Consider the following 17,724-nt stretch of genomic DNA (forward strand, 5'->3'; position numbering starts at 1 on the left):
CATTCGTTTAACAATCCGTTCCGTACGAGGTGAACATCACTGTAAGCAATGTAGTGAATCCAATATAGGTTCAAAACGGTTTTCGACCACAATCGCTGACAATAGACACCGAGAAAGCGCCACCGATGCTCACAAACATCGCGATCATATCGCACTTTCCGCCAACGAACCCCACCCGATGGTCCGGACGAAATGAAGTAAAAGAACACTCCCACAGAAACGGGTTTGCCACCACGACACCGGAAGCTGCTGGTGGAAAGTGGCTTTTCATGCAGCATTCACGAGACAATGGAATAGATAAAATTATTATATTCCCTCTGTGCTGTGCTCCATTCCATCCCGGCTATGTTCCTATTCTTTGATTTGCCATGGAAGCTACTGTTTTACCATGCCTCGCTGTACAGCAGCAACAACGCTGTTTACGAACGCCTTAGGGTGCAAGGCCGCTGTCCGCTTGTCAGTTGACTTAGCGGGGCGAGGGCGGTGGGTATTTTCAGGCCAGGTTTTTTGGTGTGTCCATTTGACTTTGCGCACATTTCGGGGATAGCTGGGCCGCTCTGTACGCTACGTTGGCTGTGCCGGGACGAGGATAATACAGTAGCCAGAATCAAACCACACAAACCAAAACACTGAGCATTTAACAAAAACGCGCACACACACACACATCCACACAGAAAGTAGAAATACTCCACGGCTACGATTTATGGTTGTCGGAGCAGGGCGTGCAAAATGCATGCAGATTCGGTGTCTTTTACGGATACCGCAGATAGAACATCCGTATCACGTCGTAAATTCACACAGCCAAGAACAAGACGGTCCCGTTAAGAGCGGAAACCGGAAGACGGGGTCCCATCGTGGTTTGGCGCGATAATAGCCGAACGTGGGGAAATATTATATATGAAGTTGCTGTCAACCTTTATCATTAAATTATATGTTTTATCCCTCTTCGCAACCATTTGGTCAGCATTCACGATGGAGCGCTCGGGAGCATTTCGCAGTTGGGGTTTATTAACGATTTGCGCCCATTTTCCGGGCTTTCGTTTAGGAAGCTATAATATATTCCTTTGGTCAGCACTTTTGTTCCATTGTGTGTTGTAGAATTTTCAGGATAATCGCAAAGCTAGTGTGTGTGTGTATTTGTAAGCGACTGGTTGGTTATCTTGTCTAATTTAATTTAATTTGCTACAAGAATGGCCAGGCGTCTCCATTGACTTTTTCGTTTTGTACGAATGAAAATATTACCTACAGAAATGAGGTATTTAACACCATCCTTTCAATTTTATTTTTTAAACTTCAAATCAAAGCTTTGTTGTAAAGAGTCGCTTGTTCCAGGTTTGTTTATTGAAAAGAAGCCTCTGAATGTCCATATCCACGAGTTTGAACTGTGTGATGAAGTTCAACAAAACCACTTTCATTAGACCAACAGCCACTAAATTACAGTAGTACTATTGTTTCGTAATTATGTATGCCCCTACACAGTACCAGGGCATATGTGTTCATGCATCATTCTACAAATGCTTAACGAACAAAAACCACCAAAAGCAGTTACTCCGCGAACTCCGGCGAGCTGAAAGTGCGTTTCATTATGCGTTTTACATACTTTGCCCACCAACCCATTTGGTGTACATTATTAGCTGGAATGGAAGCGAAGAAGTATTGTCACCCGGCTCGTTTTCTCATTTGGCCGATTACCGTTGGCACTTTAGTGGCGTTGTGGTAAACGGGTGTTGATCGAGATGAAAATAATAATTTCCCAACCACAACAATACCAGCGAACACTGGACACCGCACTGGCTGTCACGGTGTGTGGTTTGCACCGATGTCCACGGGCATATGGACCTACGATCAGACACGCATCGACAATGTTTGTAATGTGCGGAAGATCGACTGATTCCCGCAGCAGGATGAATATACTGCTGTTCGGAATGTTATTTCGTGTTTTGCTCTATAAAACTGTAAATATTGTTCCGTTCACAATCCTACTGCTCTATGGAAGTGTGTGATTTTTTATATAACAATCTCAAAACTTTTAGAGGGCTGAGAACAACTAATGTATATATGATGTAGTCTGTTGTATGATGTCGTAAAAAGTATATAAAAATACAAATAAACAAAAAAAAAATTTACAGATATGATTTTAACTACTTAAGCCAGTGGTTTTCAACCTGGGAGAAATTGTTGGTTTTGGAGCCGAGGGAGGGGATATTAAAAAGATAGATTAGAAAACCGCTTATTCATCCAATAATCAACTGGAGGCGAACATTTTCGAAGGGTGTTGGAACTGAAAATTGAAGTGCAATAACTACCTATTAAATCCAAAATAAGCTTATCAAGCTGCAACATAATTTTAAGCAAAACCAGTGCTTAAAGAGACTGTGCTTAGGGATGTGTGATCCGATCAGCAATTCATTGCATCATTTTGCGAAAACGGTCAACTTTGCCAACTTTAGACATTACTTAGGACCAACTTAGAAACATTAGATAAGTCATCCAAAAATGATAAGCAGCCCACTTAGATAAAACCACTTAGACGATTCCGAAATACAATCGCCAACTCGTAAGACTTTATAACATACCGGTTATAGGTTGAGGCCTCGTATGGACCGTTTCCCCGTAGCGAGAACTGACTATTCGGCTGTATGGTACTGACAAGTCTCAAATGCCTGTATAGACCAGCATTACCGCGTAGGTCGTTACGCCAAATAGAACAAGATTTAAACTACTTGTCTTCTTGTATCATATCACCACTTCAAAAAAAATAGTTTCGGAAGGTTTCAGTACCTACAGCTTTATTTATTTGTCCTAATAGTTATAAAATAACTGACAAATTATGTAGGACAATAACATTAGCTAATCAAATTTTATGGAACAAAGCAGAATATGACAAAGCTACTAAAAATAAGAAATATTTGTATCACTATTCAATATCTGTGCTTGTAATATTAATTGCATTGAAACATTAAAACATGAGTTTGAAATAACTGTTTCTAGAAAACGTAAAAAACGAAACGAAACAATTCAACGGTTATGGTGAAAGATTATTAACAGCATTCTGCACAGAGTGAATATATAATACAATAAATAGGAATATTTAAAGAATATCCAATTTTTTGCGCATGTTTCATCAACAATTATTTTTATCCTTTAATTTAAATAAAAACTTCCTCGATTCTAAAAAAAGCTGCGTTATCGCCTAAATAAGCTTTTGCTTGCTTTGATGATATTTTAAAATGATATTTTAGTAAGGATATAGCCAAATTCATAATTAAACGTATCGCTTTTTGTTTGTTTCAACAATGCTAGTGAACCACAAAATTTGTCTAAATTAATAAACTTCTAAACAAATAAAAAAGCCCACAATTTATTGCTGTGTATGAGACTAGGATGCGTGGCTTGAACCTATGTTCGCCATGTGGTTAGTTCATCCCACTTTAGGACTGTACCATCTCAAGCAACAAAATTAACATGATGTCTATCCAACAGACCATCCACCATACAAACAGTACGAGTAAGCAGGTTGATTTTGTTGCTTTGGACTAGACACCTCCAAAAAATCAACATTATAGTATGAACTAATATTACTTACCATAAAGGATAATTTACTATTTGCATCACTTTAGCACACACACTTCTTTTTGCTATCACTTTATAATAAATATGTCCCAATTGTTTTTAGTTATTCATTAAAACTGATCAAGGATTTCACACGACACGCCACGATTACAAACCGTAAAGAGTCGCTTAAAATTGGATTTAAATTGTAGAGACGGTCGCCCAATTGTTGATCTCGCGTAATAACTGTAACAGCCGATTATGTCTTTTGAAATCTGTTATAGTGGGTTAAAGTATTTTTTAGAATGGATCCATTGCAATGATATGAGCTAATTGTACCAATTAGCTAACCAACATGACCTAGAACCTTCAACCAGTTGCTTTCGCCAGATTAAGCTACGAACGGGAGAGGTGCGGACACTTCTGCCACATAACGGTAACGGTTCACTTGAAAATGGTGATATACAACTGTGCTAAATCTGTTTCATTCGCAGAGTTCTATCAACATGCACATTCACATTGTTCACTGATTTATGTTCCTTATAATATTGGTAGAGTAGGGATTACAAGGGCTTGTAACATCAACGAGAAAATGGATTCAATTTCACTCTTTACTGTGTTAATGTTTACACTTTTTTCATACTTTAGATGTTTTACACTTTTTACACTGCTTAATCCGCCACAGAATTTATCAATCAGAAAGCACGCGTCACTGCTACTAGCACTCACGTTATGTTGCGTTACAAGCGTTACTTTGCCTTTCTGCTTCGCTCATGCGGAACGATTGGTGCGAAATTTAAACGAATTAACCACATTTATCAAATGTAAGTCACTCAGCCAGCCGGTGAATGGTTTAGGGAAGGGGGGGTTAACGGGCTCAATCACTCGATCCACTCGGTCCGATTTTCTTCACCCTCACTGCTTGTTCTTCGCTTCGCTTTCGCTTACCGGATACACTCACTCAATATCGAAGACGCTCGGTGACCGGCAAAACGATGCAAATGCTAATTTTTGCCAGCCCCGAATATTCTAATGCCGTGTGTTTTTCTACCGTTTCCGTGTTTACTTTCGATCAGGCCTCCTTCGATCCAGGCCTGACGTTTGACGTTCGGCTCGGTGTGGAGATTCACACTCCGTTTAGCAGCGACCGCGCTCGACGGGCATCGACGACGATGGATGACGATGAAGTACGGCAAAACACATGTAGCGATGTGCATTCATCCGCAGTCGAAAAGGGAACTATTCATCTGTGCTTTTTGTTTTGATTTGACTTGATTCGTTTGGCTACCTCTGCTCGGCGTCGGCATGGGACGACCGCGGTCGGTCGGGCATGTGCTGCTTCACATCGTGCGCACGTGTTTGTGTAGCAGGACGGAAAATCGTGTACACGGTGCGTGGTGTGCGCAAATGATCGAAAAATATGGTATATGCATGCGAAAAGGGCAAGGATACGAACGACGGCGGGGAACGGTGTTGTGCGGCCCCGAGCAGCGTGGCACACCGGGAGCAATGATGGAGGAATTATGGAGCTGGCCACATAAAAACCAGAAAGATGATGGGAAGATCCTATGTAAACGAAATACAAACACCAGAGTACAGGCGGCTTTACACGTTCGCTTTTACACGCTCACCACCATCATCGGAACCATCATCGTTCACAGTAACTGTGCCGTCATCGTTCCCGGGGTTGCTTCCCTCCTTACATCCCCAGAACGCTCCTTACATTATCATAAGCGGACAGGCTGATGATGATAACCCACCATGGCCTTACTGTGCGCGCTTGTGTTGGTTGAACGGGCAGGGGAAGCTTGCGCTGGAATCCTCTATTTACCATGTCACCTGCCCCGGCATTGTCGGTCTGCCCAGCTTCCACCGTAGCCGCCCATCCCGAGAACCTAAGAAACAGCACTTTATCTTTCCTGGGAGCCCTGATGAACCAACCAGAGCGTGCAATTTATGCCGAGTGAAATGGCACTAGCGAAACAGCTAGTTCCACCGCAACACGCACACATACAGCCGAAAAATACCAGAATCCGACGAGGGATGCTCACCCACCCTCAACCAACCATCCCTCCGCACAAGAAGTACGAGTGGTGAGGGTAAATGCGGCGTCCTTAGCTTCCTGCACGAAACAAACTTCACAGAGGGTGTTGATACGGAGAAGAGGAAAAGCCTGCTCGAATCTGTTCGAAACTGACCGCCTCGCAGCAGTCGGCAGCTCTTGTTCGGTTCTCCCGCAACCAGTCAGCAAATTCAGGTCCTATCGTTAGGTGGTCTGGGACGGTTTCGGGCTTGGAAACTGTTGGTCGTGAATCTTTACGCATTACGCTTGAGACGGACATACCGCCGGAGAAACGTTTGTACTGCATCAGAAGAATTCCTTCGCATTATTAATCGGAAGGCATTCCACATTCTAGCAATAAATAGTGTCAATAAAAAACGTAATATTACCTTAATATAAATGATAACAGTTTAAACGTATCAATACAAATCATAAGTGAATTGAAAGTGTGATAGATCAAGCAAAGGATCGCGGCGTTTTCCATAATGATTTATATTTCCAAACGTGAAGTTTTAAAATTACTAATGAACTATGATATTTGAACCGAACTGTGACGAGTGTAACATTATTGGTTTAAATTACGTACCACAAACACTGTAATTATAATTGTGATATAAGTAGGTGTTAACACATGATAGCGCTGTTTTCTTTCAGTATGAAAAGAACACATCAATTTGCTATAAATATCTAAATCATCCAATTATTAGATTAACTTTTAGAAGAAAACTACTATAAGAAGAAAAGGTATGAAATAGCAAAACAGTGTTTATTGTAAATCTTTTTGTTTTGTAGCTTTTTAAGCTGCATAATTTGTTTATTTGATCAGTGAATTTATTTTCGAAAATAAAACAACTAGTCAGGAATTCAATATATGAATACTACATTTTTTTAAGTTTGCTTATCACATATCCATCCCGAACATACACAAAAACATAACAACACAACAAATGTAGCAAGAAAACAAAATGAAAATACTTAATAAAAAACAAGTTCAAATAAAATTATAGAAACTTTATATTCATATGAAAATCCCATTAGAAAGGACGAAATTCGATTAGAAATTCAGGAAATTGTACATTTAGGAAATTGTAAAAACATTATTTCTAGATTTATTCGTAAGTAAAAGTCTAATAATCATAAGTAAATAAATAAATAAATGAAGTAAATAAGTGAATAAATAATGAGATACGTAACGGAAATTTATATTTGTGTCGTTTTCATGTAAGGTTATGAAAATTTTAACATTATCTATTTAAAATTTTAATTATTGTTATAATAATTAGTTTAAGCACTAAGTATGCATAAAATCAAATTTATAATTTATGGATAACTCGGTTTTGGAAAGACGCGCACCGACAGGGCAACCTGACTAATCTGTTGACCTGGCTGTTCTGATCACAGTCAAATAAGAATAATACAATTGATGGTTTAAATGGGAATCGAAATAAGTTTTCCTACGTCAGAATCTGCACGCCAAACCTTTAAAAATCATATTCAAACAGGGCAATGATATCAAACTGAAACGTGGCCCACGAGGTCTTTTGGTTTGGTCCGCGACCACTGGAGCCTAAATTTATTTGTAGAAGCATTCTATAGTATATGTAAGTCATTTCCGGACTCCTGAAATATGAAGAGATTTTCAACTCCGCAGGTTTCTATCTGAATTCTCAGACCATGCATCGTCATACAACCTTTGTTTTTTTCTACCTTCTCTCCATGCATGTATGCATAAAAAAGATAAGAGTTGCAAAAATGTTGTAGTCCTAGATGGAAAATTAAACATAGTTATTTTGATGAAACTGACCTTTCAAGAGAAATGGTTAAAAATCAATGTAAATCATGTTGTACTCTTTCCGATAGTTAAATTTGTTAGCAAAACAAATAGTTGATGAACAATTCTTAAAAGAAACAATTCACGATTTAGTTTCAACCTCATACAAAATCGTGAATATCTTACTCATATGTATGTAGTTTGGGAACATTATTTTTTTTTTTAAGCCATCAATCTTGGCGACCTATCAAGCTATTTCTATAAGAAAACGACTTGTATAAAGTAACAAAATCACTCAGCCAACAGGAATTAAAAACGCAAGCTCTCACACATTTTTGGCAAAATATTTTGAAAAAGGATGAACCCATCTTTACTATATACACTAAAGATACTACAGATATAACTATACTATTCTAAAGGTATACTAAAGATAGAACATTATATTTTGGCAAAACGTTTAGAAATCAGATGAAATCAGATGTACATCAGCACATACACGTGTTACTTTTGATAGAATGTTAAAAACGATCTCCATCAGGCTTCCGTCAGGCATCCTACCAAGACCAATGTGATTATATAAACTACAAGTGGGCTTTTGACTCGGATTATGGTCGCCATAATGAATGAAGATGTCTATGGAGATTGGCAGAAAGGGAATAACGGGTACTAAGGACTTGTATGACACCTTGCACTCTCCTCTGTAAAATGAAGATCTGAACTGGACTGAACAACCTGTTGTAATTTATGGACTCTGGACAGCATCAAATGTAAGAATTCGCTACTTTAATTCCAGCTCAAAAATATTGATCATCTAAGTAAGATCAATATCAACTTTACTTTACAAAATCTACTGCTCTGTTTTGGAACTAACGCGTTAGTCATGGCCAGTTTTTGCACATTATTTATGCGTATGTTGGATAAATCAGAGGTCTATGATTAATTGAACATAATTAGCTACAGCTATTTTATAACCTTTTACCATCAAAGATTTAACTTTTGTAACGTATCTATCGTCCCAAAATGAAATCATAAGAGCTGCTAACGGTCTGATTTTCTGATTTTTCCGATCTGATTTTATCCTATGATATCATGTAAAAACTAGGCTGCGGCTGCTACTATTTTCTCTGGCATATTTTTAAAAAACAAACAATTTTGGCAAAAAATGATTAATTATGCAACTCATATCCATTTTTTTATTAAATGAGACAAATCCATCAAAAAAACCAAATGATCCAATCTACCCGCGCGAAGAGCCGTCTTTACGTTTAAGATCAGGATTGCCGGTATACTATACAATTTCAAATGAACAAAGCCTGCCTATACCACTAGTGGGCTTGGCTTTCAGTGACTTATTTATTATCCATAGCAGGAGTGTCAGTCCTACGTATGGTCCTTTCGAGGCTTGAACTCATGACGGGCGTGGTGTTAAGTTGTGCCAGTTGACGACTGTACAACGAGTCCGGCCTTGTTAATATTATAGGTTGTGTAATTAATCGAAATAACCATACTCCAATGTGCCCAATCGGTATCTGTCATAGCTATTTCTTAGTTGAGGTCTAAAACTGATAAATTTTAAGTTTATTAATATTTTAAAAAAGTAAAAGACTCTTTAAATGAGTTAAATTTCACTGTTTCTTGTTGCTATTAATAACGGCCAATCTTAGATATGAAATCAGAACTATAGAAAAGAACCTCGAGAGAGGTTTAAGAGACTTTCTGTAAACATGGTGCATGGTTATAATTGATCCTTTTTTTAGCATTGTTATGAAATATTTTAGTATATATATATTATATGTATACTTGTACAAAAATAATGAATCAACACAACAATGTATGACCATTGTTTTTGCCATATTGACATAATTGCCATATTACTATTCTAAAAATGATCATGAACAAAAGATTAATACAAGCGGTCTAAATCAGCCAAAGAATGCAATAACGTAAAATGTAAAAAAAAATGTCAAAAATATAAAGTTGTCAGTAAATCTTGTAGTTGATTCTTCAAATAAAAGTGTTCAAATCCCGTTAAAATGTTCACCCTTTGTAATTTTACGATGAAATCCGAAATAACAAAAGCCATCCAATGAGCGATAGTTTTCGATCGCCTGGGATTATAGAAATTTCGGTTAGAAACAACCGAAAAATAATCCTGCTCTGTGTAATTGCAATGCTTTACTCTATTTTTTTGTTAAACATCATTTAGTCTAAAAATACTTTTTTTTAAGTAGATCAATTACAACGGACCTAAACAGAGCAAGAGCTAAGTATTTAGTTATTTAAAAGGGAAAACAAAGAAAAAATAAATTACATACAGTCTTTCCCCGAGTTGCGCGAATAATGCGTTCCGGAGACATTAGTGTAACTCGGATTTTCGCGAAAGTCGAATATCACGTTTTACTGCGAAAATATACTTGATTGACCATTATTTTTGATTGAATTTAGTTCATTGATGTAATTTATTACTTATTTGTCTAGAATTATCTATTTATCAAGAAAATTCAGTTATTTCTGTCTTTTTAGTGATTTTAAACTTTTTAAAAATTTGCAAATTATTTTTCATTTCACAAATGATTTAGAAAATTGTACTGATTTGACATCTGAACTGTCAAAAATAAAAAATTCGTGTAACTCGAGTGTCGCGTAACTCGGGGAAAGACTGTACATTTATTTTTATTCTTTGCATTCTGCGGTCGACAAGGATCAACATGACCGAACTAAACACATATTTGATCAATACGGATTGAAGATCGATTAGATAAACAAATCATGATTTTGCAGTGAATCGTTCTAGATAAATTTCAATTAACTACTTTTTAATAAGCCTTATACCGTTTTGCAATACCCTGTACTAAAACACCCTGTCAGTATGTTACCAATTGTCTAAAAAACTTTTTATTTACAACAAAAATTCAGTTCTTAATCTACTACCTTCCTTTCGCTATCTTTGTAAATCCCCAATCTTCCATTACCTGTAATTTCACTGTGTCAGAAGCACGTGTGAAAAATGTAAATGCTCCCCAATCACACTAAATACCAAGCCGTGGCTAATGCGTAAGATAAGGGGAACGGAAATAGCTCGATTGTCAGTATAATTCAGTAACAATGAAAACGTTCCCACCATAAGCTGATCGTAGGGTCTAATTTGCTGTTGTATAGGTGTTGGAAATGATATCGGGCAATTAAAATGTTCAGTTTCTCAATGCATGGAAGCGGCCGGACTACAGAGTGCGGATGTCATTGTAACAGCAGATGCCAATCTTATTTTATGGCCTAGTGATTTGTTCTATTAAAAGTTTACATTATTGATTTACAAAACGGCGTGAGGAAATGTTTCTCATTCTGCTGAATTAATATGAGTTGTAACCAGGGCCAGTTAATTAATTACAGTTAATGGCAATATGAAGGATACAATACAGCGTTGTGTGATATATTAAATATGTGTTTTACAAATACAGTAGTATTACGGTGTCGAGTTAGCGTGGCCGTTCCAAGTAGGAGAATGACGTTCTTACTAACCATTGAAATAACGAAATTTCTCCTTGCTAAACTTCTCGCTGGTTGTCGATGAAATATGATGAGTTTTCGAAGAATTACGATGATAAATTTCACCCGGTTCATTCTGCCTCTTTTTTGTTATGAAAAATAAGTTAAATCTCAGTATAAGTTTCTTTTTCGTTAGTTTCGTATTAAAAAAATCTATACACAGGACAATTTGGCCTGTAAACAAACTAGTTGGGGGCGGTCCCGTGGTACAGGCGTCAACTCAAACGACTCAATAACATGCCCATCATGGGTTCAAGCCTATAATGGACCGTCTCCACCGTAGCAAGGATTGACTATCCGGCTGCGTGGTAATGAATTAACTCTCGAAAGCCTGTATAGGCCGGCATGTCCACGTAGGATGTTACACCAAATAGAAGAAGAAGACAAACTAGTTGATTGAACTGTTCCGGATAAAGATAAAAATTCCTTTTCAAGGCCCCTAGCAGGAGTTTAAGGCCACGAGCTCTATTTAGCACGGACTTCAGTATGGCGGAATTCGGCTCCAAAGACCCTTTACTTCTAATAGTTAATGCTTATAGCTTTCTGTCGATCTTAACGTTAATGTCAATAATCTTAAAATTATTCTGCGAGGCACATATTGACGATCAGAAGCATTGAGTTAGTTATTTATATATTAATTTACCGTTTTGACTTTCGTCGTAGCTACTTGTTTGTAATTCGTTATCTCCATGTTTTGTATGATGTTAATTTCAGTTAGGTCCATTATTAGCCAGTGTATTGAAAAATCGAGAATAGTTATGTAGGCCAGTCTAGGCTAGATGACATAATTAAATAAACATGAAATATGAAAAAATTAAAAAAAGTATTCATTTTGCGAGCGACAAATAGAACTTTTTGGAAAATCAGGCTACATTAGCGAAAATTCGCAGAGAGAAGGTCGCGGAAAATGTCCAACATTCTAAGAGACTCGCAATTCAATTGTAATATTGGAATACAAGTAAAGTATTAGAATGTTTCATCTTTCAAAATTTCATCTTTTTCCGACCTCTTTTTGCTAGTTTTGTGATTTTGCAATTAAAACGGACAATCCGTTTTTTTAGAATAAATGCCTCTATCATATAAACTCGGGCACTTCGTTATGCTACTCCTGCTATTCTAATTCTCTTCTCTTTCTGTCTTTATGTACTCCCCTTACTCTCATTCTCTCGACTGAGATTGGCTAACTTGAACAGCTCAACTACAATTGTTACCAAGTAGTACTATCCTATCGCTAACGAGGAAACTATCCTATCGCTATTGAATGCAACGATTGTTCGCCACTAATTAGAATACATCGATAACGACTCTTGATAAGCAACAAACAAACCATCGCTCTGCTCTGCTCGGTATGAGTTTTCCAACACACTTTTCTTACTTCACTATTGCTAACCAAACCCCTAGCAATCGTGTTCCCCGGAACAGTGTTATTCATCGGGCGCCAAACAACAACGGAAAATGGAACCTTGACTCTCGTCAAACTAACGCCGAGTGTGGTTTTGCCTGTTGCGAATTTTACATTCATCACTTGTGGGGCTGTATGCTTCCAATTAGCTCCCGAGCAGATGGTAAAAAGCCCTGAAATCGTCGAGACGGAATCGCCGACCGCATCCAGGAATGAATGCTGAAGCATATTCGGAGATCAATTCTCGCTCGGATGGTTCTTTCGCCAAATGGTGTGTAGACTTTACGGCACTGCCCGTAAGCCCCAACGGAACAAACCTGTTGGGTTGAGCTGAGCAAAAGATCAACTTTATTTGTATTTTTTTTTATTTCGGACTAATCTATACGGTACCAGTTTGCACGTGTGCAAGTTTGTGTGTGTCTGTTTGACTGTAGCTCACTACGCCCCGAACGGATTGCCAGCATTAGACAGCTGATCGAGTATCGCCTTGTGTAGGTCCTCTATCTGCTCGTAGAGATAGGAATGAATGTCACCGGTTCCCGAATGATTGTACGTATTGCCGCGATTGTCGAACGATGCAATGTTGCCATTCTTATCGATTTCGGCATAGCTCTCAAACTGCTGGCCCGGGAAGTTGGACGCCTCGGTGGTGACCGTCTTGGCCGTCGCCTTGCCCGCTGGATCAAGGCACTCGCGCGTGACCTGTACCTTGTTTACGTCGTCCTTGGTGGAGTTTTTGACAATTACGCACTTGAACGATTCGGCCGGGCACTTGAGCGTGTCACAAATAATGGTACCTTTTGTAATAAGCGAAGAAATGGAAATCATTACAAAGCATCGTTCATTTACACAATTACACACACACACACACACTTTTTGTTCTATTAGAGGACATTTTCACAGCACTTACCATTTTCAATTCGTGCGTTTGATTCACCGCTTAGTGTTAGTAAGCTGCTCAACTGACGGGGCGATCGGTTAAGCGCAGCCCCCTCCACAGTTGTTGTGCCGAAGATGGCACAAACAGCACACAGTGCCACCATCATAACATGCCCTTTTGACAACATTTTATGGTTTACACTTGCTTGTAAATGCAACACTACGGTAACACAAACGGACACTGGCGCAAACGTTCAGCACGACCCGATGTAGCAGCTATCAACAACACCTGAACCTGACGGACTGAGTCGGAAAATGATCACAGGCGTATGTTTTAAATACGCTCCAGCAAGCAGACGCTACATTCGTGGGAACGAGAACAAATGCATCGATTGTTGTTCGGCTGCTGATACTGGCAGTTATTTTGGCGAACAACTATGAAACACTCACGATTACACGGCCGGTGTTACACTGCTGTGACGTGCGATTAGTGCATCGCTGTTTAACTTTAACACAATTATTGTTTCGCTATTAATCATCACGGAACTTCTCGGAGGCTGAGCTTGAGCGACCTGGCCGCAACCACGCTGCACGATCTAATTGGATCCGTTTAACCGAGCTTCCGAATAACGCACGTCTGTCTGTTGATCGCTCACGTGGTATGGTGCATCAGCACATTACGCACGAACACACGCGATGCCAGAGCGCAATGTACTGAACAAATGACCGCAAGATTGCAGATCAATCACCGATGGCAAGCCCGGAATAAGCCCGAATAGGACAACTGAAGTACGGAACAGAACTGTTCCACATCGCGATCACTACACTGCACGATCGCGATGCTAGGGTACGAGTGTACTACAAACGCGCGTACCAATTCTCAGCGTAACATTGGTCCTGGTTTCAGATAACGTACCGCTTGGTTGATAAGCGTTAGTTGCTTCGCGGAAGAAATGTGATGGATAGATGAATGGTTTCAAGCGGTTATACACCGCAGCAATGCCCGTAGCATTAAATCATTGTAGTTAGTAAAAAGCATACGTTCCATTAGGTACAAAGGTTTCACCTAGTAAACAACTAAAGCTGTTTGCAGCGACACAAGTTTTTTTGTTTTAAGGTTAATAGCTTTAAATCTTGGTGAGTTTGTACTGTTGTTTTTGTACACAGTTTCAGATTCCTTTTTGATATTTAGACATACGCGGTATTGATGGGAGCTCGGAATCGAACCTACCCGATTCCGATTCCGTGTTCGGAATCAATTCCGGAGCCGATTCCGATACTGGAATCGATACCGGAGGCGATTCCGGAGTCGATTGCGGAGCCGATTCCGGAGGCGATTCCGGAGCCGATTCCGGAGTGGACCCTGGGGCCGATTCCAGAGTTGACTCCGGAGCCGATTCCGCAGATGAATTCGGAGCCGATTCTGGAGTTGACCTCGGAACCGATTTCGCGGTCAGTATCGGAATTGACCTGGGAATCGCTATTTGCCCCGATAACGGAATCATAATTGTCTAAAGAATTAGAATTAGCTCCGGAATGTGAATTAGTTCTTGAATTGAGAAAAGAAGTTTTAGAAGCGAAATCAGTCCGGGAATCTCCATGAGAATTGATCTTTTACAAGTAACTTTTGATGTTTTGCGGTTACGTAGTATGATTGGACCCAAACATCGGACCAGTGGCAATACCGAAACAGACTCCGTTTGGAAGTCGATGCTGATATAGGCCAATTCCGATTCGAGAGCCGATTACGATAACGGAACCGATTCCGATTTCGGAGTCGATTCCGGAGTCGATTCCGAAGTCAATTTTGGAGCCGATTCCAATTCTGGAGCCGATTACGGAATCGATTTTGAAAACTGATTCCGGGCCTACTATCTGGAATCGATTCCAGAAAACTGCGGATCTAGCCGGATTCGCTTCCGACAAAAACTTCATTTTTCTCATCACTACTATGCGGTCTTACCGATTATTGACTCCTGTATCTTCTCCAAATATGTATTATTTCTAAATTGTATTCAATAAAAAACGGGTGGATCAGTGCTGTTTACATTGACTTTAAGGTGTTTGCCAAGCTCCTATTTGCAGATATTGATGTAAATTTATAGTATTTGTATTTCAACTTTAGCGATCAATTTGATTGGAATTAGGAAACTTACGATGATTTTAAAAGCATTATTTAATTGTTTGTTTAAAATTAGTCAATTTAAGCTAATATGCCTACAATAATACACACACCTTGTGTGGAAGAACAAAAGTGTGTACTTCCACTTAGCTGTGAATTCGATCTGATAGCACACAAACCATGCGTTAATTTATGAGTCAAATGAATTCACTAAACAATACGCTTTTCCATTAACATGCAGGCAAAAGCAGTAACAACAACAACAAAAACTTGTTACATTAATGCTGACATATTTTCCCATGCATCAATATTGAACGTGTGTACTCGTCATGATACCGGTTCATTATTCAAGATCGAAATCGAACCCGGATTAGAGTAACAGCGCTACCGGAAACAGGTTGGTTGATTTTGTGTTTTAATAAACCTTTAACATTTCATGATGTATTTAAATAAATCAATTATAACAGTACCACTGCATTTTGACTAACGAATAGAATGATTGCTTAGGGAATTATTATTGTGATAGCTTTTGTTATCCGCCAATACAACTAATGGAGCACCATCATCATTTTCATTTTCAAACCCACAAAAATATACAACTTCTCGATTCGATCTCACCCCAACTCACCCCGGGAATCCATAATCCCGATGGTAAGCCTATGCATTGGTACCCCTCTATAACTCACCGATCAACATTTGGCAGTGAAATGACGTACAGTGGCGGCGTGTCTGTGGCTTAGAAGGATTTCATAGTTGGTGCGAAATGTTGAAATCAAAATCTACATTCCACACCAACCCACCCAGAAGGAGAAAATGAGTGCAATCCATCCATCTATCCATACACATACGGGGAACCTGCTTGATACCCAACCTCAGGAATGCACTATGCTCTCTCGCTCGCAGGGAAATATGATCCGGGCTAGTAAAGTGGAATGGTACAGCCGAGGGCGAGTAGAGTACGGTAATAGTAGTTGAGGTAATTTGACATCCGGTCGGAAACCAAGTGCTGCGAGCTCCCTTCGAAACGATGTTGGTCGGCCCCCGTTTGGACCATCGGTGTAATCCCGTTCAGCAATTATCGTAATACGTTCCGGTATTTGCGTACCCTCGTTGGGGAGAGCTAAGAAGAGATGTATGAATTCTTTTGGCTCGGGCCTTGAATCGTTTCTTTCAAGGTCAGGAATGTAGCGATTGGGCAGAGTTTTGGTAATGTCAGAAGTATGTATCGAGCCACATCCTCTGACAAACATCGATCTTTATGGGACACATTGCAAAAGTCTTAGGGAGTAATGGATTCTGTTGAATAACATAAATTAAATATTGACAACAAATGGAGCACAAGCTTGAAACTAAGTTATCTTTTTAAAGCACACAAACTTCAATGTTTCTTTAGAATAATTGTTTACATGGATATTGGAACAATACTTAAAACATGAGGAAAACCTATTTCGATGATGTTTGTGTCAAAATATTATTATCATTTTTTTAATGGGAATGCTGGGAAGCATATGTTTGAAAAAAATTCCACACAAGATACTGTTTTATGTCGTTAACACTAAGTTTACTAGGGCGTCTCTCAAATAGCTATCCCTACGAGCATCCTTCAAATTGACTGATAGAAAAGAATACGTATTTAGATAAGTAAAAATCATGAAAAGAACAATTTAACACAATTAGGTATGTATTGTTTCACAAGTTTTGGTTTCCAAGGAAATTTGTCTGCACATTACCAATTTATTGTGATAGTCGATGATTCGAAGATGATACGATAGTCGTTGGTTTAGAGTTCTCTTTCACTCCTATATTTACTTTTATAGAAAAAGGTTTACAACTAAACTTAATATAGGGGAAAGCGGGGCAAAATAGACCTGTTAAGGATTATGGTCTGTATCTTATTCGCTAAATGACTTTACACTGTTATTTTGACGGCAATCGATACTTCAACGTCTTATTCATAAAAAAACAATCAGAAGTTTACGCATTAATAACAAATATATATGTTTAAAATGAATTTTAAAAATCAACGTCAAAAGTCGTTAAAATGTATTTTGCGGGGTAAAATGGTCTTGCTATAGGGTAAAATAGTCTTACACAAAATGTCAAAACACATCAAAACAAAGGGGCAAAATGTAACAAAACATTGAATTTTAGGTTTTGGTTTAAGCTCTTCCATCGCGGTAGGATTATGAGAGTAGAAATTTAAGTTTAGTATTAAAGTGTTTTGTTGAATAATTTAGTCAAATGCTGGAATACTTCAATAACTCACGTGTTGTCACTAATTTTTCTGATTTATATAGTATACATACAGCACAGTTTTATTTATATTAAGCTAGCATATTGTAGCGACCTTAGCTTATACCACAGCCTTTAAATGTTGCTCGTGTCAAAAC

The 17,724-nt window shown here is 38.7% G+C and overlaps 2 protein-coding genes across 2 annotated transcripts in view; both read right to left on the reverse strand.

The window, feature by feature from the left end:
• Window positions 1-4,759, reverse strand: part of LOC1278426 (coatomer subunit beta') — a 55,940-nt gene extending 51,181 nt beyond the window's left edge. The window contains exon 1 of the mRNA XM_061642629.1: window positions 3,587-4,759. The gene's annotated coding sequence lies outside the window, so the exon portion shown is untranslated. The remainder of the gene's footprint in view (window positions 1-3,586) is intronic.
• A 7,899-nt stretch (window positions 4,760-12,658) lies between these two features.
• On the reverse strand, window positions 12,659-14,076 carry LOC1278424 (uncharacterized). Its single transcript, XM_318010.5, has 2 exons — window positions 13,244-14,076; window positions 12,659-13,130 (listed from the first exon to the last, which is right to left on the reverse strand). Exons 1-2 carry the CDS (start codon window positions 13,398-13,400, stop codon window positions 12,772-12,774), a joined length of 516 nt encoding a protein of 171 aa, XP_318010.3. The 5' UTR covers window positions 13,401-14,076; the 3' UTR covers window positions 12,659-12,771.
• Between the last annotated feature and the right edge of the window lie 3,648 nt (window positions 14,077-17,724).

The sequence above is a fragment of the Anopheles gambiae genome, chromosome 2 (assembly GCF_943734735.2).
Source record: "Anopheles gambiae chromosome 2, idAnoGambNW_F1_1, whole genome shotgun sequence".
Taxonomy (NCBI): Eukaryota; Metazoa; Arthropoda; class Insecta; order Diptera; family Culicidae; genus Anopheles; species Anopheles gambiae.